The 24,744-nt window shown below is 35.5% G+C and overlaps 1 protein-coding gene and 1 non-coding gene across 4 annotated transcripts in view; one reads left to right on the top strand and one right to left on the bottom strand.

The window, feature by feature from the left end:
• Nucleotides 1-22,229, top strand: part of LOC133329836 (dedicator of cytokinesis protein 9) — a 64,226-nt gene extending 41,997 nt beyond the window's left edge. Inside the window, exons 2-14 of one of the 3 annotated variants that reach the window (XM_061538300.1) lie at nucleotides 2,766-2,882; nucleotides 2,954-3,552; nucleotides 3,613-3,798; nucleotides 4,966-5,083; nucleotides 5,156-6,374; nucleotides 6,452-6,705; nucleotides 6,792-7,127; nucleotides 9,891-12,998; nucleotides 13,061-13,207; nucleotides 16,595-16,805; nucleotides 18,344-18,632; nucleotides 18,698-18,924; nucleotides 22,185-22,229. In XM_061538300.1, the coding sequence (XP_061394284.1) occupies nucleotides 2,766-2,882; nucleotides 2,954-3,552; nucleotides 3,613-3,798; nucleotides 4,966-5,083; nucleotides 5,156-6,374; nucleotides 6,452-6,705; nucleotides 6,792-7,127; nucleotides 9,891-12,998; nucleotides 13,061-13,207; nucleotides 16,595-16,805; nucleotides 18,344-18,632; nucleotides 18,698-18,924; nucleotides 22,185-22,207 (6,834 nt within the window). In that variant the 3' untranslated portion in view covers nucleotides 22,208-22,229. Of the gene's footprint in view, nucleotides 1-2,765; nucleotides 2,883-2,953; nucleotides 3,553-3,612; nucleotides 3,799-4,965; nucleotides 5,084-5,155; nucleotides 6,375-6,451; nucleotides 6,706-6,791; nucleotides 7,128-9,890; nucleotides 12,999-13,060; nucleotides 13,208-16,594; nucleotides 16,806-18,343; nucleotides 18,633-18,697; nucleotides 18,950-22,184 lie in introns of those variants that run through there. The other 2 variants (XM_061538314.1, XM_061538307.1) reach the window with 2 other exon arrangements.
• Trnaw-cca (transfer RNA tryptophan (anticodon CCA)) lies at nucleotides 8,399-8,470 on the bottom strand. The gene has a single exon. It is a non-coding gene; the product is annotated as a tRNA-Trp (tRNA).
• Nucleotides 22,230-24,744: the final 2,515 nt, after the last annotated feature.

The following is a 24,744-nucleotide window of genomic DNA, read 5'->3' as shown; positions in this document are numbered from 1 at the left end:
TTGCATGACTCTCGCCGATACTCGGTTCCATTCTATATTATTTTGGTCGTGTTCTTCTTCTTTTTGGTTGGCTGATAATAATGGTGATGAGCATTTGTTGTATTGGTAATATTACAAAGTGGGAAGCAAAGTGGCGTTATGTCTGTGGCAGGTTGGCATGATGTCTGTCGGAAAGATACAACACACATAGAACAGAACAGTAGTGAAAAGGGGAGGGGTGGAAAATCAGGTCAAGGTTAGTTACAACATTTTTGTGTAGTTCTTCGTTTTGTTTTATTGTCTTTGGAAGCAGATGATGATGATAAAAAGCATCTGTATTAATTTTGTTGTTGTTGTTGCTGTTTAGAATAAATGTATTTTAAAGTAAGCTATTATAATGAAGAGCATAATAATGAAGATTGTTCCCTTCCCTGTTACAGTCAACAATTTTTGCCTTCTTAACTAAATGAGTCATAAATCTTGCAATGGAGTACTTTTTTCGAAAACTATTTTCATTTTAAAATGGCATTATTTTATTTGAGAGAAGGGCAATGAACGCATAATGTGAAAAATGTTGATAGAGGGGGGAAAGGGATGAAGGGAGGGTGGGACTATTTTATGTTTATAAACAAAATGCATCGACATCACTTAAATACATGAACATAAAAAGCAAATTTTCTTAATGAAATATTTTAGATAAATAAATATAAAGGTTATCGAGTGGCGCCCAACATATGGTAGCCTACAACCCTAAATAAGGTATTCATATGTGTTTTTTACATCAGGGTTCTGAGAGAAAGTACAACATATCTGCAAGATATTCTCATGATCAAAGACAGAAATATTTTTTAAAGTTGTACTTTAACCTGTATTTTAAAAAAATTTACGCCTCTTTTGGTATTTGAAAATTTTTTGTTAAAAAATCCACCCCTCTTTTATTTACTTGGCTGGCTTGTTACAGAACGGTTGTTCCATAAGCCGAGCTTAAATGCCTTTTGAGCTGGGGCATTATCATTCATTCGCACAACATGGCCTAGCCATCGTAGTAAAGTTCGTGGTTCATTGAACGCCGATATTTGCGTCGACGCAGATCGGCCCGTAGATCTTTCGGAGAATTTTTCTTTTAAACACCTCAAGAGCTGCCTCATCTGCTTGGGGAAGTACCCATGCTTCAGATCCATACAACAGCAGGGGTAGTATCAGCGTCTTGTAAAGTGTGAGTTTGGTCTGTCGTGAGGTGGCCTTGTTTCTAAACTGTTTACTTAGACCATAGTAGCATCTGTTGGCCATCACAATCCTTCTCCGAATTTCAAAACGGATGTCATTCGGTTTAATTATGGCGGTACCAAGGTATAAAAATTTTAAACTATCTCGAAGCTGTAGTTCTCAAGTTCTCAGTTCGTCCGAGTCTACTGGACGTCTTGCGCGTTGATACCATTAGCTTGGTCTTCTCGCCGTTTACTGCCAGACCCACTTTGGCAGACTCCTTCTCAATTTGTTCAATGGTGGCTGTTACCGCTCGAAATCTTCGACCCATTATATCGATCTTAAAAAGGTCACACGACAAACTGTCACCTTGTCTGAATCCTCGTTCGGAATTAAATGGCTCCGAGAGGTCCCTTCCGACTTTAACTGCTGATCTTGTGCTTGTTGAAGTTATCATGAATAGCCGAATTAATTTTGCAGGAATGCCAAACGCAGACATGGCTTTATACACCTCTGAATGGATAGGGCTGTCGAATGCTGCTTTATAGTTGACGAATAGGTACAATGTTTCGATGTGTTTTTCGTGAGTTTTTTCCAGGATTTGGCGCAGGTGAAAATCTGGTCAATGGTGGATTTGCCAGGTCTGAAGCCACATCGGTATGGTCCAATAATGTCATTGACCACTGGTTTCAGTCGTTCACACAGTACGCTGGATACCACTTTATATGCGATGGGAAGGAGACTTATTTCTCTATAGTTGGCACATATCGTCTTGTCTCCTTTTTTGTGTACGGTACACAGGATGCTGAGGTTCCAATCATTGGGCATGCATTCTTCTAGCCAAATTGTATTATTAAGCAGGTGCATGCTCCTTACCAGCATCTGACCACCAATCTTGAATAGTTCGGCTTGTAACCCATCGGCACCTGCTGCTTTATTATTCTTCAGCCGCTATTCTGCTATTCTGACTTCATCTAGGCTAGGTGGTTTTGGGGTATCCACTTCACGGCTACTATTAGATACCAGAAGTAGCAAAATGCTCCTTTCAGATCCTCAGCACACTGTCTGTATCTGTCACCAGGTTTCCTTCTTTATTTCTACAGGAGGATGTGCCTGCACCAAAGCCTTCGGTTTTGTGTTTTACCCGTTGGTAGAATTTTCGGACTTCATTCTGACTCCTGTACATCTCGATTTGCTCACGCTCACGTTTTTCTTGCTCTGTCTTCTTATTGGAAAAATATTTTTAAGAAATCCGCGACTCGTTTTTGGTCCTTGAAAAATATTTTTAAAATATCCACGGCTCATGTTTTTGTTATTTACTATAAAAGTTCCTACTAAAATTGATATTTTTGTGCCTAATAGTGTCTAATTTTAGACTAAACAACTAATTACAGATGTTCAAGGTCAATTTATTTATTCTATAAATCATATACAAGTTGCATGACTCTTGGTGGCTCCTCCTTCACCTCCAATGCATTTTAATTTAATTAATTGTAACTGTACTACCTCAGTGATAAATAGAAATTACAATATTCGTGATGATTTCCATTAATAACTTCAACCTTCTCTATTCATTGCAGAACAAACCCTTGGTGGTGGAACCCATTGACTTTGAAGGTTTCATAGCTAAAAATAAAACACTAATACAAAATGATTCACATCGTGAGCTGCTTATGTATCCAAATGATGATGTTTCAGTAAGTAGATTTGGTTAATTAAAATTTAATTTATTATTTCAATTTAAATAATCCCTTTATTTGTTTTTTAGGAAATCATTTTACCCCGGAAATTACGCACAAATACCAAATCGATAGTAGATATTTTCGAACCGCCAAATGTGGCCATTATTTGTCCACTACATGGTGGTGGTGGAACAAACGGTACCAATGGTACACACAATGTATCACGACAAAATAGCAGTGCCTCCAATAGTCCACGCAGTACACAACGTCAAATTAGCAATCAATCGAACACATCGACTGTCTCCAATGGTTCAGCCCACAATGGACAACTTTCACGAAAATCATCAACATCACAAAATTCATCCCACTTAGATTCGATTAAATCTCCCACATCATCACATGAATCCTATGAATCGGCCTTGTCATCGCAAGCCACCCCAACTGGTGGTGCCAACCGTTCAATATCTTCATCAAGTTCAACGCTGAAGTCGAGCAATTTGGCCCAACCCGAAGATGATGATGATTTGGAAGATGTGGATGAGAGTACGCTGAATAATGGAAATGTCGGACCCAAATCGGAATGTTCTCGGTTTACAAGACAGGCCTTATATACATACCGGGCTAAAAATCACATTATCCACTATAAATATAGTGCATATGGTGGAACGTGTCATGATTTACCCAAGTGAGTTCAAATTGGAGTTTAATTTCGTAATTTTGTTTTGAAATCTAATTTTTGTTTTAGGTTAAGTCCCCCTGAAGTCCTTCGTGAAGAGGTATATGAAATTGATGCCGATCAGGATCGTATTGATGAACAAATGTCTCGCTCTCAAGCTGATTCAATTACCAAACAAGGTTATCTTCTGAAGGGGCCGGATTCAGGTTCAGATCGCATGTTTGCCAATATTGGTAATAAGTCATTTAAGCGAAGGTAAGTCATTTGATCGAGGGCTCAAATGAAAGATTAATTTGTTTTGGATATAAATTTATATTTGTAATTTATCCGGTTTAGGTTGAACTATGCCTTTAGCATCCATCCGACTTCACATTTGTGTAGCCCTCAATAAACTACGGAATATTGTTATTATTTTTAGGTATTAGGTTCAAACAGAGAAAAAATACGAATATTGTTTTGGATTATTTCCCTGTTCAACAACGTATTTTTTCTGGGACTAACCCAAAAGTTTATGTTCTACTAAATCACACCTTTTTCTCGCCCTAAACCATAGGCTTTTGTTTTAAATCGAGGTTCCATTTGACCACTCACTTTTTGAAGCCCCAAAGCATAGAATGTTATCGAAGTTTTTGGTTCTATCTAACCTCGACATAAACCCGTCGATATTGTCACACTTTTTGCAGCTAGAAATTAGGACACAATAATGGGTTTAGGCTCTTTATCCATCCATCCGACTTCACCTTTGTGTAGCCCTCAATTAACCCGGGAATTTGTTCATAAAACTTCAGGCCGTCTGAATAAAGGGAAAATATGAATATTGTTCTATATTATTTCCCTGTACAACAACGTATTTTACAGGGACTAACCCATAAGGCATTGTCCATGTTTTAAAATTCCCGAACTAGGGATTTAGGTTCTACTTAGTCTCACCTTTTTGTTGTCCTAAAACAAAGGATTTTGCCTTGAATTGAGGTTCCATTTGACTACTCACTTTTTGAAGCTCTAAGCCAAAGAATTTAGTTTTTTTCGGTTCTATCCAACATCAACAAATAACCCGTCGATATTGTCACACTTTTTGCAGCTAGAAATTAGGACACAATAATGGGTTTAGGCTCTTTACTACTATGTATTTCAGTAGCTAAAGCATTGGCTATTGAATTCAGGATATATACACCCCATTTTAGATCATGAACAGCAAGACTTCGTCATAGATTTAGGGTTTTCCCAAACACGCCCTGTTGTAGCCATAAATCGTAGGATTTTGTCATGGTTCTAACCAACCCCGCCTTTTGCCCCATCTAAACCTCACGTGATTGCTCAAATGATATGATCTTTCCAACTTGTTTATCTAATATTTAGACAGGACCTTTTTAGAGTTCAATTCACTTGTTATCCATTATCATTTATTTTCCCATCTTTCAGATACTGCTACTTGAGGCAAGAAGTAGACGGCACTTATATATTGGAACTGCACAAAGATGAAAAACAATGTGAAGCCAAAGCCACCATAGTCATGGACTTTTGTACTGAAGTAGTACAGGTAAATATTTTAAAATTCTATATTTTGAAAATATATTCAAATAACACTCATATATCCCGAATTTTTTTACAGAACCCCAAAAGAGGTCGCTTCTGTTTTGAATTACGAATGACAGCCGGGCATAAATCGTTCACCTTGGCCGCCGAAAATGAAGAAGATTTAAAAGATTGGCTGAGTAAGCTATCCTCAGTTCTGCAACAGAATAAAATACAAGAAGATAAACGTAATGCCTCCTTGGAAAGGACAACAACACCACAAGCACCCCAATCGGCCGCGAGCAATTGTAGTACCACGAGTAGTAACAGTAGTAATAATAGCATAATGTTTGGCACCCTTAAAGGTCTAGATCAATCGATGAATCCACAATTAATTAAATATGGTCGGGAAACAGATATTTCCATTGCCCAGGCGAGGCGAGAACATCGTCGTCGTTTATTTGCCAACTATCAGTCAACTGCCAAAGCCACTCCCAGCGATAATGTTGAACAATATCGTGAACAATTTGGTAAACGTCTTCTCATAAATTGTCGTAGTTTAAAATTCCGCCTACAATGTCCCACGGATAGTCAATTCTCGGTGGATGGTGATCATTTGTGCCAAGTGGAACCCTATATAACTAGTCTGGCCCTATACGATGTACGCGCAGGACGCAAACTAACCGAATCCTTTTATTTTAATATTAACGATGAACATGTCCGTGATATGTTACCCTCAAAACCAGTTCCCGATTCTGTGGCCAACTCCAATATACCACGTAAAGAGACGCAAAATGATGAACGCACAAGGCAAACATCTCAGGCATTCTCAACGCTAATCGAAAATCTTTCAGGGGAATTACAAAAATGCACAAAAGAACAATTTGCCCAATTGCGTCAGGGTATATTTTCGGTGACGGCGCCACACACAGATATATTTTTAGTATTGAAAATTGAGAAAATATTACAAGGTAATATTGTACAGGCTGTGGAACCTTATCTCAAGGCAAATCGTGATCCAAAATTTGCCCAAAAGTTACATAAAAACATTCGCAACTATGCCCAAAATATTGGTCACTATAGACAACCATTTGCCTGGGCCGCTAAGCCTCTATTTAAACCCTATAGTCATGAATTGGATACCGAGAGAAATGAATTTGAATTTAACATCTTGTATCGCCAAGAAGTAAATAAACTAAAAGATGAAGAGTTATTGAAATTCTTGGTAGATTATCGTAAACCGGAAAAGTTAAGTAAACTAACCGTCATACCAGGACAATTGAAATTAACCATAGAGGAAGTGGAAAAAGTTCCATGTAAGTATTCTAAAAGTGTGACTAACTCACATTTGTGTATTAATATATGTGTTTTCCATGTTATCCCTTTTCTCTAGTTTCATTTACAAAATCTTTAGTTCCTTTGGCCCATAACACAACAATGTCTTCCAAAGTGGCCAGTTTGGAAATAACCGAATTCCAAAGTTCTTGTGAAAGAGATTGTCAACCATATACAACATTTTGTAATCATTTATTTGTGTATCCATTGTCTTTGCAATTTGATAGTCAGAAATTGTTTTCACGAGCCCGCAACATAACCGTTGTGGTTGAATTACGAGATTCCGATAAGGAAAATGCCAAACCATTAAAGGTAAAATAAACATTAGCCTACTTTTTTGTGTACTCAATGTATAACACTTTCCTTTCTTCGTGTGTGTTTGTGTCTATTATTTTTAGTGTATTTATGGTCGTCCTGGTCATGATTTTCTAGTTTCCCATATAGCCTGTCCTGTGCTGCATCACAACACCACTCCGACATGGTATGAAGAGCTAAAGCTGCGTTTACCTTTGGGCCTATTTCCCGAACATCATTTGCTGTTCTCCTTCTATCATGTTTCGTGTAATTTGGGCAAAAAACGCGATGCCTCAGCATCGTTTGAAACACCTATTGGTTATGCTTGGCTGCCGTTGTTGCAAAAAGGCAAAATTAATTTGGATGAACAAATAATACCGGTAGCAGCATCATTACCCGTTGGCTATTTGAGTATACAGCCATTGGGTCTGGGTAAAGGGGTAAGTAAAATGGAATTTGTTAAGAAAATTATTATTTATTTATTTGTGTGAGTGTGCGCGACTTCATCAATGCCACAGTTATTAACAAAAAAAGTGAAGCCTATTCCACATAAGAGATATTTAGATTTGTGCATGTTTTTGTAGTTAATGAGGGCAAAGTATTAAATACTATTGTTGGGAATATAAAATTCTTATAACTCAAAAATGTAGAATTGTAATATTCCTCTTAATAAAATGATCCGGCTTACGACTGATAACTGCTCAGTTATGATGTGAAAACACATAGGTTTTTAATAAACCTAATTACAAACATTACAATGAAATCTCAGTTCTAATCTATTTGTAACAGGATATCTTTGTTACGTATTCAAATTGGTATTCTCTGCTACGTTTTCTGTGATATTTTTAGAGGTAGATGAAAGATATGGACTTCGATGATGAATTCAATAATTTCAAGGTATATTGGTTTTCGGGGGAAAAAGGTAGAGGATATCATTTTAGAGCAATCAATACATTTGACAACGAACTAGACAATAGCATAAATATTGAAATGCTATCGGAAGAAGCAAGAATTCGCATATTATTATCTTATCTTATTTATAATTTTCTTATTTCCCATCCCTTGTCTACATACATCAGACCCTTTTCCAAAGCTCGATAATTATTTCATACACTTTATATTTTCAACAAAATCTGGCTGATATAAAGCCCTTTTAACGCAACAGTAAATAAATCGAATAGGTGTCAATAAATATAATTTTTTATAGTTTAATACAAAATACTCTTATATAATTTTTTTATTGATTGAATCATTAAGAATATTCAAAAAGTGTATTAATATACTGAAGATCATCTATGTATTTATCTCAAGGGGGTCTTCTAGAAAGAAAACTATGCAAATGGCATTGAAGTTAAAATGCCTGCAATAACCTCCACTCAGTTCTTTTCAACTAAATGTAAAGTATAGAAACACGATATTCGTATACTGAAGAATCAAAAAGCACCTATAAAAGCCTCTATGTATTGAGACCTTTCAGAGCAATCAAAAAACCCCTATAAAGTCCTCCCAAGAGAGAATCATTACTTCGAGTATTGTCGTGTGTTCCAGCAACACTTTTCTAAATGGAACCCAATTTTTTTTTTAATTTGATCCAAATAATAATTTTAAGCGATTTAGCTCTAAATCTCTTAAATGTCACCGCTAGAAAAAAAATTATAATAAAAAAACATTAAAGAAAAATACAAGAAAAAAATTGGATGAACGTGTATTTTGACCCCGACGTGATTTGAACACGCAACCTTCTGATCTGGAGTCAGACGCGCTACCGTTGCGCCACGGAGTCTTGTGTGGGATATCAACTAAACATGACATATATGTTGTACAAAACAATGTGACTCATTTCGTTTGGTTGTGCTGTTGTTTATATTAGTATGTATTTGTACAGTCTGACTGTTATTAACATTACAGTGTTACTGTTAGCAGTGTTGCCAACAGTTTTAACAGTGCTTTGTAAACTGTAAACACAAAATATGTTATTTTATTTATTAATAGAACAGCAGGGCCTTTAAAACTGTGAATGATTATCATTTATGTATGTTTGAGGGATATTCAGTAAAATGTCCGATGCTATAGTTCAAGTTTGGACATAGGTCGTATATAATAATTTAATAAGATTAAGAGCTAAATTTTTAATATTTTATTAAGGCGACCAGATTTTGAATATGAAAATTGATGACAAAAAGAAAAATATTTATTTTTAATAAAAATAGTAGTATGTGTAGATTTATTACTTATAAATATATTAAGTGAGTTAAAATCGTTAAGTACGACCAGGCCAAATTTTTGGTTCGAAGCGAATAACCTTGGGATCTTTATATAAGGAACATAGCAAAGAAGTATACCTATGTCGACTATGTTTTCCAATACTATTTTCCAACCCATAGGCTACAAGGAATAGTAAATTACAGTCACTTTAAATTAAAAAAATAATAATAAAAAGATTTTGTTATATTGGGGACACCTAGAAACATAGAACCTAAAATATCAAATTACAGCCGATTCAGTATCAAAGCGTGCCCAAAAACTCTGAAAATCCAAAACTTCCAAAGTTTCCACATGCTGGTTCATTTTGAATGATTTTTTAACTCTGAGAGTAGAGGTTTTTCGGAGTATGAAATTATCGGTAAATGTAACTATCAAACTTTCCTCGAAGACGATTTTAGGAAGACCATTAATCTGTCCGTCTGATATTACCTTTGTCAAAGTTCATCAGCTACCATCTGTAGTGTAGCCATGCCACCATACTTCGATTAGGTTTTCAATGGTTCTACGAAATATTAAACCTTAGGTCTTAGACAGTGTTGATTTTGTCATAGCAGGTTACTGGTTTTCCTAGGTTTTTTCCTGTGGAATATGCTTCATATAGATTTATAGTATATAATAAAAATCTACAATATTTATAAAATACCTACATTTTTTTACATTATTAAATAACGGCTTTCTTAACTAACATTTTATGTTTTCTTTTGTTTCATAATGTTTAATTTACGACATTGGCTATCATTGCATTTGTGTTAACTTTGGACACATGAAACAACACATTTTCATCACAATTACCACAAAAAAAAAAAAAAAAACATGCAAAAACACAATACTTACTATATTTCAATATTCACCAAATCACATCAACACCTACCACATTTCCGTTATTTTTGTTGTTGTTCGATATTACTGCTATCTACAAAACATTACCATACTTTTAGCAGAATTGTGGACCGGAGGTACAATGGATCGATAATCAACGACCATTATTTGCCGTAGCCCTGCGTATGGATTCCACCGTGCACACAGCCGATCAACATCTACACAATTTCTTTGTCCATTGTGAGCGACTACTGGAAGGTGGTAAAACTACAGCTATGCCTGCTGAAACAGAAACATGTAAAATCTTAAAAGCTGCCCATGCCATAGATGTAACTACGTTAATTAACTATTTACCAACTCTGCTGAATGAATTATTTACCCTGCTGGTACACACCCAATCGGAAGAGGTTGGATTGAATATTATCCGCTTGCTAATCAATATTATACACATTATAACAGAGGATGCTGGACGCAAGGAATTGTTAAGTTCCTATGTCACATATGTCTTCCATGCGCCCTACTATTCACAGAAAATCTCACGTACGGTCCATGGAGAGCTATGCCGTCACTTGCCAACTATTTTACATCCCAACAATACGGATTTCTTGGTCGTACATAAATTCATGAGATTTTCAAATATATTTTTCGATTTGATAATTAAAAGTATGGCTCAGCATTTGTTGGATACGGGACGGATACGTATGCTGCGTAATGAACGTTTCCCGAAAGAGTTTCCCACAAGGGTGGAGACATTGGTAAAGACTTTGATACCCTACCTAATATCACGCTATAAAGATTTACCCGTGGAGACACAGTATTTAAATAAATCCCTCTCACAATTTATACGCAAATGCCTAACATTTATGGATCGCGGATTTGTCTTTAAACTCATTCGCTATTATATGGAACAATTTTCTCCAGGGGATCCTCGTGTCCTGCAAGAATTTAAATTTAATTTTCTGCAAGAGATATGTCAACATGAACATTATGTGCCATTTAATTTACCCTTTGTTATGAATCCGAAAAATCGTCCACCCGAAATGATGCAACATTTCAATTTGACTGAAGAATTTTGTCGCCAACATTTCTTGTCCGGTTTGCTGTTACAGGAATTGAAAAGTAGTCTCAATGAAATTGGCCATGTGCGCCGTCATGCTTTGAAGGTGTTGAAAAATCTACTGGCCAAACATGAACTGGATGATCGTTATCAGAATCGCGGACAATTGTCACGGATCGCTTTGCTCTATGTTCCCTGGTTGGGCATTGTAATGGATAACATACAACGTATCAATGATTTGGCAGAGGTGTGCACTCCCAATGGTCATGTCTATGCTGATTCAGCTTCGTATACCCAACGCCTATCATGTTCCAGTAGTTATGTCTTTGGAAAAGATTCCACCTTGAATTCAAGTACTTCGACACCAAGAGGTAAAAATCGTGCCACTCTACACATAGATCATCCTAGTCCTTTGCGAGCCTCCGTACATATTAAAGAAACGAATTATTTTGCTGCAATTGCCACGGGTAATATTATAAGCAATGGATGTTCCGACTCGTCACTGAATTCCCTAAACTCGGATTCCCAAAATTCCCAAGACACCACTCTCGGACCCACCACAAATGGCAATCACACCACCGTTACGGGTGACTGTAATGAAGTTGCCCTGCGAAATGGCCACAATCGTTCAATTAGCGTTTCCCACACTCTGGTCCAGCAAAGGTTCGATAAATTTTCACCCTCTGAGAGTAGAGATTTCTTGCTTGGTTTCCTGTTTGTCATTAAGTATTTGTCACAGGAACAAATGATTGGCTGGTGGCAGAATTGCAACGAGACCGAAACCCTCAACTTCCTTAGCATTCTAGAATTGTGTCTGCTGCAATTCCGCTATGTTGGCAAAAAGAATCTCAATATGAGTGATGATTCTAAGGATGCCCGTGCTTTAAGGGCAGCCAAGGCTAGTACCTTGCCAGCTAGATGCTCACCAGCCAATTTGGAAAGTAATGGTTCAACCCAACCTGGCATTCATGAAACTGGGACTTTAAATCATCCTCAGACACGTGAAAATCTACTGGACGAAACGGCACGCAATCAGAGGGCTCTCTATGAATCCAACTTGGCCACAGAGGTGGGTATGATCATACTCGATTGCCTGGGTCTATTTGCTGTGCAATTCCGTCACAAACTCATCGATAGTTTGATATTACCCAAACTGGCCCGAGTCTATTTGAAATTCCTGCAACTTGGTCAATCTGAATCGCTGTCGAAGCATGTATTCGCCGCCCTGCGGGCTTTCATCAACAACTTCTCACCAGCCTTTTTCAAAGGTAATGCCATTCTATGTGGTCAAATGGTCTATGAATTGCTGAAGGCTTGCGATAGTCGCTTGGTACAAATACGCCATGAGTCCTGCGCGGTTTTATATCTGCTCATGCGTAGCAATTTCGAATTTAGTGGCCGTAAAGGTTTGACACGAGTTCATCTACAAGTCATCATTTCGGTTTCACAAATGATTGGCAATGTCATTGGCCTCAACAATGCCCGCTTCCAAGAAAGTCTTTCCATAATCAACAGTTATGCCAACAGCGATAAGGCCATGAAAGGTACCGGATTTCCAATGGAAGTTAAAGATCTGACACGGCGTGTGAGAACAGTACTAATGGCCACAGCACAAATGCAAGCCCATCACATGGATCCGGAGCGACTCTTAGAACTACAATATTCCCTGGCGAATTCCTATGCCTCCACGCCTGAATTACGGCACACATGGTTGGTCACAATGGCTCGGAATCATGAACAAAATGGCAATCTCTCTGAGGCCGCTTGCTGCCATTTACACATTGCCGCCCTTATGTCGGAATATCTACGTCTCAAAGGTAGCTGTAACATAAAATGGGGTTCTTCGGCATTTGCCAAAATCTCTCGTAACATTCATCGTGATGAACAGGGTCTGAAATTGGATGCTGGCACTCAAGATTCACAGTATACCGAACAAATGCTATTGGAACAATTGAAACAATGCGCCTTGTATTTGGATACTGCCGAGCGGTACGAATGTTTGGGTGAACTATATAAATTGATTGTGCCCATATATGAGAGAACGAGAAATTATAGTGATCTGCAGGAATCACATGAACATTTGGCCAAAGCATACGCGAAAATTATTGAAGTTAATCGTTCGGGTAAACGTATGCTGGGACGTTTCTACCGGGTGGTATTTTATGGCATGGTAAGTTGTAAATTGTTTGAATGGATTTCTTGCAATCTTATGTTTATACTTTTTGTTTGCAGATGTACTTCGAAGAGGATCATGCTGTTGAATATGTCTACAAGGAACCTAAACTTACCTCATTGAGTGAAATTTCAGAACGTCTAGCTAAACAATATAAGGAGAAATTTGGTGCTGATGTGGTGAAAATGATTATGGATTCGTCACCGGTAAGCATTGGAACCGAATAATTAGTAAATGTAGTTAATAAATTAATAATAAAAAATACAAAAGAGGAATGCAATTGAAGGAGATTTGATGCTAAAGTGGTGAATGATCAGCTCCAAATAGCTTTTAAGATTTTTCATCTAACTAGCACTCCTGTAGACCTATGTATTTCGTTGCCGGTTCTATGTGGATAATAGATCAAAATAGATCTTCGGAATCACTATATAAAACGTATTAATGATTTGGCAGAGGTGTGTACCCCCTTTCTATGCGTATTAAGCGTCATATTTCATGTTTCAATAGTTATGTCTTTGATACAGCTTCAACCTTTAATTGAAACATTTCGACGCCAAGAGAATAATTTCGGGCCATTCCACACATAGAACATTTAAGTAGGCTCGTATATACCTTCTAATGGTTCATGCTTTTGAATTGCTCATTCAGAGCATAGTAGCATCTGTTAACTAACACTATTCTTCTCCGGATTTCAAAACTGATGTCATTAGCTTTGTTTATGGCAGTATCGAGGTATATAAAATGGTTCACTACCTCGAATCTCTAGTTTTCAAGTTCTACAGTTGGTACGAGTCTACAGGACGTCTTGCACATTGATACCATCAGCTTGGTCTTCTCGCCATTTACTGTCAGTCCCACTTTGGCAGACTCCTTCCCAATCTGTTCAAAGGTGCCTGTTACTGTTCGCAATGTTCGACCCATTTTGTCGACGAGTAACATATTCTGTTTGGTGTACAGAGTGCCATTTCAATTCACATTTGCCTCTCGTATGACCTTTTCCAGCAGGATGTTAAATATGTCACACGAAAACTGTCACCTTATCTGAATCCTCGTTCGGTATTGTAGGACTCCGAGAGGTCCCTTCCTACTTTAAGTGTCGTCCATATGTCAGTTAAAGTTATCCCGCATAGCCATTTTAATTTTACAGGAATGCCAAACGCAGATATGGCTTTAAATACCTCTGAGCGGATCGACGAATAGGTGGAATGGGTCCATGTATTTTTTTTTTTTGGTCCTTTCCAGGATTTGGCGCAAAGTGAACATCGGGTTAATGGTGGATTTGCCAGGCTTGAAGCCGCTTCAGTTGTTCACACATTACGCTGGATAGCACTTTATCGGTTTTTTTTAATGTAGGCAGAATTTTCCAATTTTGCATTAAAATCTTCTAGCATTTTTATTTCATGGTCAGGGCAGCCGTCATATGCTGTTTCTAGGCTCTCGTAAAATATATATTTGGTCTGCTCATCTTTGTCTTCGGTCGGACCATGGGCGCAAATAAGACTGATGTAGAAGAACTTCGCTTTTATACGGATTATATGAATTCGCTCATCTCCTGGAGTGAATATGGAGACGGGGTCTGTTATTCTCCTGTTAACCATAAATTTATATATAATATACAGTGCGTAATCTGATTTGCTTACGCCTGTCCCTTTCCATCGCATTTCCTGTAAAGCAATAATATCGCCTTTGTACTTTTTGAGTAAATCCGCCAAGGCGAAAACTGCGGCTGTTCTGTACAACGTGCGCATATTCCATATTCAGATTCGCAAATCAAGGCCCTTATACGTTTGTGAGGGTCGTCAAAATTAGGGCGGTTAGGTTTTTTCGTTGGTTTTTCATAGTATGAGGGGTTTTCCGAGTATGGGCATCTAACCTAACGCCTCAACCATTTTTTATAGTTCTTATGAGTGAAATCGCAGCACATATCAGCTCACTATTTCAACGGTTGATGAAAATAGCTACCCCATGTGCACCGCGGGGAGGTCAGTGTCCACAATTGAGATGGAAGAGGGACCAAGATAAGCCTGGGCTTTGCCATGTTAAAGATAATCAGAGCCCTTGATTGGTACTATCATTCCGTACGCCATCCATCCTTAGACACGTGAAAATCTAGCAGGACAATAAGCTTCTTCGAATCTCAGAAATGTACTCGTTCGCTTCATCTCAATGTATTCGAACATTTGTAGGTCAGGGAACCGTTGTTTTCTTCACGTTACACTATTCCCAATTTGTCTTTCTATAGGGTTACTGTGTAATTCCACCATTGTGAATTTTAATTTTCTCAGAAAAAGTAGAGGTTTTCCAAGCTGAGAGGCTAACCACAACCGAATTTTGTACCTTTTCAGCACTAAGATATATCTATATTGCTTACTTTCGAACTAAAAAGCTAATGTTCTGGAAGATGTTTTTTATTGCGACATAATATTACTAAAATAAAAAATCATGCATAAAAATATTTAGTTCAGGACTATCCGGAAACAAACTTCGACGCTACAAACAAATTTACAATACATAAATTTAAACAATTTTATGTTACATTTTCTAAATATGTGGGACTCAGCTTACTTTTTGGGTTTCTGTCTTGCGTAAGTTCGATGTTACAGTGGAACGTGGAGTTTTCGGTAATGTTTCTTTAGATTTGCTCGATTTGGCTAGAGCGGAGGATTTTTGTTTGGCAGGAGGCAACATTTTACTTGCAGTTTGTAAGAATCTAAAATATCATTTTTTTATTTAGCACATTTTTTTAAAGTTTAAATGAAACATAGTCTTACCGAACACCATAACTTTTATCCGAAGAACTATTTGATTTTATTGAGGCAGCATCTTTTGGTGTGCTATTCCCAGAAGATCTGGGATGTGTTGTTGGCGGGGAATTTTTCGTTAACTTATTTTTTAAAATTGGTTTTGAAGAAATTGTTGTTAAAGAAGTTCTGTGTTGATTAGTAGATTTTTGAGAGTTATCCCATTTCATTGGTAATTTCTTTATTGCTCCATTCATCAGAGGCGGCTTACCAGAGGAATTATTTGTAGACGTCTTAGCAGCACCGGGGTTATTTGGTTTTACAATTCTTGCATGCTTTTTTGCCTCACTTGTGTTCAGTGTACCATATTTTATTTCATTTTGAGATTCTATTTGAAATTGAACATCCCATAAACCTTTTAATGGCTCGTAAATGGAAATTTGTCCATTTGTCGGCCATGATATTATTGTATAATTTCGCATAACTCGTTCTCTTTTCGCCTTTGGCTCTGGCCCCGAACGCCATGACTTAACATAATTTGGATAAAATTCTTTTGCATTTGGATTTAAATTTGATATAATTTGTCTTTGAAATGTAGGCTCGCCGGAATTGCCTACATTTATGAGTGTTCCTTGTTGTCTCCACATTACGTCGAAATAGTTTGGATTTGGATATTTTGTCACAGGAAAATTATTGTTGTTATTTTGAATAAAGAATTGCTTAATTTAAGAAAGTCTATGGAAGAAAATTATTTAAAAAAAATGTTTGATGTGACACTTACAACTTTCAAAATGTTGTTGGTTATTTGATTATCAATTACTTTAGATTTAATATTTACTTTATTTTTTATAGGTTGATGTCAACGATTTGGATCCGAAATTGGCTTATATTCAAGTGACCCATGTGATACCCTTCTTTACAAAAGACGAACTCGATCAAAGACTGAATGAATTTGAACAAAATCATGATGTGGACACATTCATGTATGAAACACCGTTTACAAAATCTGGTGCTGCCCGAGGTTCGGTGGAAGAGCAATGGAAACGAAAAACTATTATTAAAAGTAAGTTCGAAATCTAGAAGCAAACAATTGTTTTAAGAAATTCAAAGTTTTTAAAAAATGAAAAAATCCTTTTAAATTCTTTTATAGTCTTTATAGATATCGTAATGGGTATCACTTCTTGTAAACTGAGGATTTTTTATTAGGTCGTCATGTAAAATACATGCAGAAAGAAAAACTTTTTATATGGGAACCTCCAAGAGGATCGTCGTAAACTTTGAGTGTTTTTTTTTTTTTGTAAAGAAGACGTTTAAAGGAACTTTTTTTTCAATTATATAAACGAAATCATCTTCAAACCACGTTCATTTAGTGTTTGCATAAAAAGGAGTCCCTGTGTGTATTTTTATAAAAAAAATCTCCTGTCTTCTTCTGAGTATAGAATAGTTTTGGAATCTTCTCTATAGAAACTTATGATCTTATGTCTTTAGACACCCCGTAGAGGGTTTTAAATTTTACAGATTTTCTTATCCAAAGTGCCTGTTAACAGATCTTCTATATACAAACAATGCAATATGGCATCTATATACAGAAAAGCTCCCAGCAGATTCTTACTTACTTAGCTGGCTTGTGACAGAACTTTCTTTCCATAAGTTGAGCTTAAAAAAGATTTCCAGGCGCGTCGGTCTTTTGCGCAGTTTTTCCAATTTGAAAGACCATATTCGGCAATGTTGTCTTCAACTTGATCTTATTCGTGGCCTCCTCTTCTGCGTGAACGCAGATCGACCCAGACCCACTTTGGCAGACTCCTTCTCAATTTGTTCAAAGGTGGCTGTTACCGCTCTCAATGTTCGACCCATTATGTCGATGTCATCGGCGTAGGCGAGTAACATGTGTTGTTTGGTGTACAGCGTGCCATTTCTGTTCACCTTTACCTCTCGAATGTCCTTTTCCCAGCAGGATGTTAAAAAGGTCAAACGACAAACTGTTACCTTGTCTGAATTCTCGTTCGATATTCAAGAGCTGCGTGAGGTCCTTTCCGGCTTTAACTACTGATCGTGTGTCAGTTAAAGTTATCCTACATAGCCGGATTAATTTTGCAGGAAGGCAAACGCAGACATTGCTTTATACACCTCTGAACGGATAGGACTGTCGAATGCGAATATGTGGAATGTGTCGATATGTTTTTTCCAGGATTTGGCGTCCTGGACACTTTTAAATCTTTTGATGATCTTAGCAGCATTTTCCAGCTGCAGTGGTTGGAATTTTTCATTTAGTTTTGTTCAGAGAATGAATACAAATTCTGTTAGATCATTAATAATATTAATATGTTTAGTTATTCCCACAATATAAAGGCCCGACCCAATTTCAGGTATTTTAATGACTCTGGGTTAGTTTTACACTTGAAGTAACTACAATTTATTTCTGCCTATATATAGGATCTTAATAAAGGGTATTCTGTAGATAGAAGATTATCTATACAAAATATTTTTCACACATAGAAACCCGTTTAATATCTTCACAGTATGCCTCGGATAAAGAATTTAGCTGCTGTTTTTGAATGCTTCTGTAGGTTGTTAATACATTTCATTTCCATTTTCCAGCTACCTATTCGTTCCCATACGTTTTGAAACGTATACCGGTCAAATCCAGAGAAATTATTGAATTAAGTCCCATTGAGGTGGCGATTGATGAAATGCAAACGAAGGTTTCAGAATTGGGAGAGACCATTTTGCCACCGGCTGATGTTAAGAAATTGCAATTGCGGCTGCAAGGAAGTGTGGCAGTGCAAGTTAATGCCGGTCCCTTGGCATATGCCCAGGCATTTTTGGATCCCAAAGTTATTAATAATTTCTCAGTAGATCGGGTCGAAGATCTTAAAGATGTTTTCAGGTAACACATTACTTTTTTTAATATCAAACAATTTCAAATTAAATCAAAAATGTTTTTTTTTACAGAGATTTCATTGGTGTCTGCCATACAGCTCTGCAATTGAATGCCCGCATGATATGCAGCGATCAAAAGGAATATCACAACGCCTTGAAAGAGAATTATCAGAAAATGTGTCAAGAATTGGGTGAACTATTGGATGAATCATTTCAACCTCTTGAGGATAGCACAAATAATACACAACGCAATAGCATGGCATTGTTTAATGCCATTAGCGGAACTTCGAATAATTCAAGTACTGCCTAAATCGTATATGTTTGTTTCTTGTTTTCCCATTTTTATTTATTTTATGTAGAATCTATTCATAAGCTAGAGAAACGACAACAAAATACTCCAAGGAAACAAACTAAAGAATTTCCTTTTTTTCAAAATGTAGCCTAGTTTATTATATTAATTAGTCTATGTCAATGTATTTGAATGTGGAGTGTGAATGCTGAAAGGTGGAAGTGCGCGAGTGAATGTATGAATGACTGACTGTCTGTGTCTCGATATCAAAATATGTGTTACTAACTTAAATCAGTAAAAGAAACAAAAACAAGCCAACTCAAATATTATACTAAACACAATACTCTCCATAGATGTGTATTCTCTTCTTAGATATATATAAAAAACCTATATATATACATATATATTTTTCATACAATGTTTTCATAATTAACCCCAGATTTTTGTACTACTCCTCCTACTATTCCTGTTGAATTTTTTTTATCAATAACTATAAACAAATTATATCAAAATATTAATTTAATAATACTAATCGGAACTAATCAAAAACTAATGCCAATTAAACTACACTATTGGATAGGGAAGTAATAGCAAAATGGATTTGCAGGAAGTCGTATTTTATTACGAAAATTTTGTATGACCTCAAGTTGTCGGCAATTCAATACAAACATTTAAATCATTTGACCTCCCAAACATAAAAAATATGCTCGTAATTTTGCATGAAAATAGAATGCGGGAAAGTGGAAGCATATTTCAACATGATCGACGTATATAAGGTAAAACTCGGGTTACATTAAAGGGTTAAAATCCCGACGACTTTAAATTGTCATAATATATATTTTTAGGGGTGAAGTAAAATAGTCTTTTCTCTGGGGTTCTTGATAGGTGCTCTGTCCAGAGAAGTCCTGTATAGGGTCTTCAGTATGTAGAATATCTGTTGAAGCGTCATATATCTACTGAAAAAGTGTTCTTCTCTATATATTGAATCTACAGGCCTGCTGAAAATTTTATTCCTATTGGAGACTTGTAAAGAGTCTTCTGTAGGCCCGTTGAAGGCCACTTCGCCCATATTAGACATCTTGAAAAGTATTGTATCTAATGAAGGTCTCTAAAGTGTCTTCTGACAAGAGAATACATGTTGAAGGGTCTTATATCTATAGAAAACCTGTGATAGGTCTTCTGTCTTCTTTGGACCTGTTTAAGGCCTTTTTCGTATCCTCTGAAAACCTGCAGAACACTTTATGCCTATTTTCGACCTGTAAAGGGTCTTCTGTAGCCCCGTTGAAGGTTCTTTCACCCATAGTATACATCTTGAAAGATATTCTATACAAAGAAGGTCTGTAAGGTGTCTTCTGACCAAATTATACCTATTGAAGGATCTTATATCTATAGAAAACAAGATGAATGATGTTTGGTGTACATCCAATCTACGGGACTGTGCAGAGTCTTCTATTAATTAAAGACCTGTGATGGGTCTTCTGCCTTTTGTGGACCTGTTAAAGGCCGTTTTCGTATCTACTGTAAACCATTTTTTCTGTGTCAATTCAATCTACAGGCCTTTACAGGTCTCCAATAGGCATAAAGGAGACTGTAAAGGGAATTTTATAGGCCCGTTGAAGGTCAATTGGCCCTTAGTAGACATCTTGGATGATATTCTATATAAAGTGTCTTCTGGCAAATGAATACCTATTGAAAGGTCTTATATCTATAGAAAACCTGATGAAATGTATTCGGTGTACATCCAATCCAAGAGACTGTACAGAGTCTTCTATTTACTAAAGACCTCTGATGGGTATTCTGTCTTTTGTGGACCTGTTAAAGGCCGTTTTCGTATCTACTGGAAACCCTTTCTTCTGTTTATATTCAATCTACAGGCCTGCAGAACATTTTATGCCTATTGGAGACCTGCAAAGTGTCTTCTGTAGCCCCATTGAAGGTACATTCACCCATAGTAGACATTTTGAATGGCATTCTATCTAAAGAAGGCCTATAAAATGTCTTCTGACAAAAGAATGCCTATTGTAGGGTCTTGTATCTATAGAAAACCTGATGAAAAATGTTCGGTGTACATCCAACTATATAGAGTTTTCTATTTACTAAAGACCTGTTATGGGTATTCTGTCTTTTTTGTATCTGTTAAAGGCCGTTTTGCATATGGTCGACATATAGAAGGTATTCGGTCTAAAGAAGACCGGTAAAGGATCCACTATCTGTAGAAGGGTTTTATATCTAAAGAAATTGGTTGAAATGTCTTCTGTGTCTGTAGAAAGTATTCTGTACATTGAAAGTCTGTGGAATATCTTCTGCCTCTACAATAGCTGTGGAAGATCTTCTGTCTTTTATAGGCCTATTGAAGATCCATATGAAAGTACCGCATCATTTAAGATTCTTTGAAGCTCCTAGCAGAAAACAATGAAGCCCATATAAAAGTACCACAAAATTTACGATTTTTGAAGCTTCCATCAACAGAAGATATTCAGTGTAAGTCCATGTTTTCATACAGGGCACATATACAAGTCCTGGACACTTTTAAACATTTTTAAGATCATAGCCGAATCTTCCATCTACAGTGGTTGAAATTTATCATTTAGGGTTCTCAGAGAGTAAATACAAATCCAGGTAGAACAATGTTAATATGTTTAGTCATTCCATTCATTACAGGTATTTTAATGGTCCTGGCCTTGTTTTTCACTTCAATTGTTATTATTTAGAGTTTCCAGAGAATAAAATACATCCTGCCGGAAAATTCATATTTTTAAAAGTCCGACCCACTTTAGGTGTTTGAAAGGTCCTATCCGCATATTCCTACTTAATAAGCTGTAATTTGTCCTTTCGGGTTCACCGAATGAAAAGGCTACCTCCTCAACAAATTTCTAGAAAAGCTTATACTTGGATATATCCCGCTCCATTTTTGGTTGTAGCCGCATTTTAATACCGAATTCCACTAACCAAAAATATTTTCTTTAATCCGATTTTAATCAGCAAAGTTGTGATGGTGTAGAAAATATCAAATGATCGGTACCGCCGAATGTAGTCTTGTATGTTCTAAACAAAAATACAAAAAAATGTTTTCTAATCTGGTGATGGTGTTTTGGATGATATTAATAGATTATATAGTAAAAGTAAAAAAAATGTGATGGTGTGTAATTATTTTTTGTGAAAAACAAAAACTGGAACCAAAGTGGTGAAATTATTTGCCTAGAAATGTGTTTGTTGTTTTTTTTGTTTAAATAATTAATAAATTGTTTTTTTTTTTATTTTTAATTTTAGGTTTTGGTTTTGCAGTTTATTGAAATGTTAACGCAAAACTATAAAATAAATACAAACAATTAAATGATTAACAATACATACACACACAAAAATGCAACATAAATATTAGCTAAAATTAAACACAAGTGAAAATTAATTATTAAATCAGCAACATGAAATTCACCCGCAAAATGTTAACCAAACCAACAAAGAATTAGAAATTAAAAAACAGGAAAAATAAATTCCTTCTCCACAAGCCCTACCCCATCCGCCAAAAATTACAAATACAGAATGGGAAGATTAAATTCCTCCTCCTCCAAATAAGCCCCCAACCTTATTCCAAAAAATGCTTTCATCAGCTAACTTTATGCAACAACAACATTTCAAAATTCTAAAACAAATTAATAATAATATGAATTGTTTTAATTTTAAGTTTTAATTATTAACTCTATATATATTTTTTTGGCACAGTTTAACTGTAACAATTTAGTTTTTAATTTATTTACATTTGTTTGCTGAAATAATTGTGCATTTATTTTAAGCTTTAAAACGCAACCTCTTTTGCCCTTAAATAACTTTACATACAAATATACATTTGTGTCTAAATCTCTAATTATTCTCCCAACATCTCCCGTATTTTCTTTTTGGGAATTGAGATGATTATAACCCTCAACAATTAAATCAAAATTTTTTAAACATACAATTATTAGCTTTTAAGTATATTAACAAAAAAAAAAAATAAAAATATAATCATTATAGCCTAGATAATTTAAAACAAAGCACAATTGTCCAAAATAACTAAGTCTATTGCTCCTAGAATACATATATGCATAGCTATTATTTTTTTTTCTTTTCTGTCTATACATATATAATTAACAATATATATAATTAAAAAAAGAAGAGTTCAAATTCTATTGCCTAAGATGATTATATTTTATATATATTACAAAAATATATAATTTGTATATTTCTTTATGTTTATTTTTATTTTTTAATTAATATTGTACTTTTTTGTGTTTTCCTTTTCTATAGCAATTAAAGCAAATTACCAAAGCTAAGTATTTTTATTAATATAATAATTAAAATTATTATTATTAATTGTATGATTAGCAATTATACACTTCCCAAACTATTAAAAACACACACACAAACAAAAATATATTTATAAAATTTATTAAATGAAAGAATTTTTTTCATTGTGTTTTAATTAAACATATAAATTCGAAATATTAGTTATATAACTTAATAAATCTATGTATGTATATGTAATACGTTAATAAATGTTATTGAAAAAAAAATAATGAAATGTTTCTTGTTATTTAAATTATATTTGACAATTTTTTAAATATTTTTATTCTTAATTTAGCAAAAAATGGTTTTTATCGCAAGCCTTAATGGAACATATTTTATAAGCCTTATGAATTAAATTTTGTCGAATTTTGTCTTCGTAGCAACTGAAGTTAACGACATACTTGCGCCTAAGAGTATTCTTTAAATTTCCATTATTTTCTAATGTGAACATAATTTAAAGTGTACAGGGCAACTCTGGCAATAGCACGCAAATAGCGCCATCTATTGATACGTATGACGGTACTAAGCAAGACAAATTCTGAAAAGTCCCGAAATCGTCATGTCTTAAAAATATAAAAATCGTAATTTTCATACAATTTAAGGCCGATGTATTTCCAATTTGAATGGCATCGTGTAAAGAACTTCTGAAGCCTTTATATTTGACAAATTTTAAAATATTTTTATTCTTAATTTAGCAAAAAATGGTTATTTATCGCAAGCCTTAATTAAACACATTTTTTATAAACCTTCTGATTAATATAATTTTGTCGAATTTTGTGACTTGACAGATTTTTTAGGAGTTCTGAAAATCCGTATATATATCCCCACTAGCATATAAACGCTACTTCGTTAGCGAATGTGGGAATTATTTAAAACCCAATACCAAACATTACCAACACTTTTGGAACCATTTAGTATCTATGTTCTCTTATAGCACGTTTTTTTTCCAAAACTACCTCCATATCTCAACCCTACACACCAATTCTGACCGCAAAAGAAATTTAGCTCTATACAAAATTTGTTGTCATTTTTTACCCTTTGTACTCGTGTAAAATTTCCAAATTTCAAATATAACTTTACCCAAATCCAAATTAAATACCAGTTAGTAAACCTGAATATAAATTGCCATAACTTCCAATGGAGATTCCAGCTCTATCGGTTAGCTTTTAATCCAAACTGTACCAAATTTAGTGCCATTTAGTACACATTAGTAGACATTTCCAAAACTTCCAACATAGCCCAATCCTACACCCCAACAGTAATCCTAACTTCAAATTTCAAGATTCTAGCTCTATCGGTTCACTCAAATCCACATTTGGTTCTATTTTGTACACATTAGTACAAATATCCAAAACTTTATACATACCTGAATCCTAAATCCCAACAGTGATCCTAACTCCAAATTTCATGATTCTAGCTGTATTGGTTCACCCAAAATTTAAATTGTACAAAATCTAGTACACATTGGTACGAACTTCCAAAACTTCTACAAAGCCAAACCCTACACCTC

Source organism: Musca vetustissima, unplaced genomic scaffold, assembly GCF_032173495.1.
Source record: "Musca vetustissima isolate MV318-11 ecotype Yass unplaced genomic scaffold, APGP_CSIRO_Mvet_v1 utg4099, whole genome shotgun sequence".
Classification (NCBI taxonomy): domain Eukaryota; kingdom Metazoa; phylum Arthropoda; class Insecta; order Diptera; family Muscidae; genus Musca; species Musca vetustissima.
This window is presented reverse-complemented; position numbering and strand designations above follow the sequence as displayed.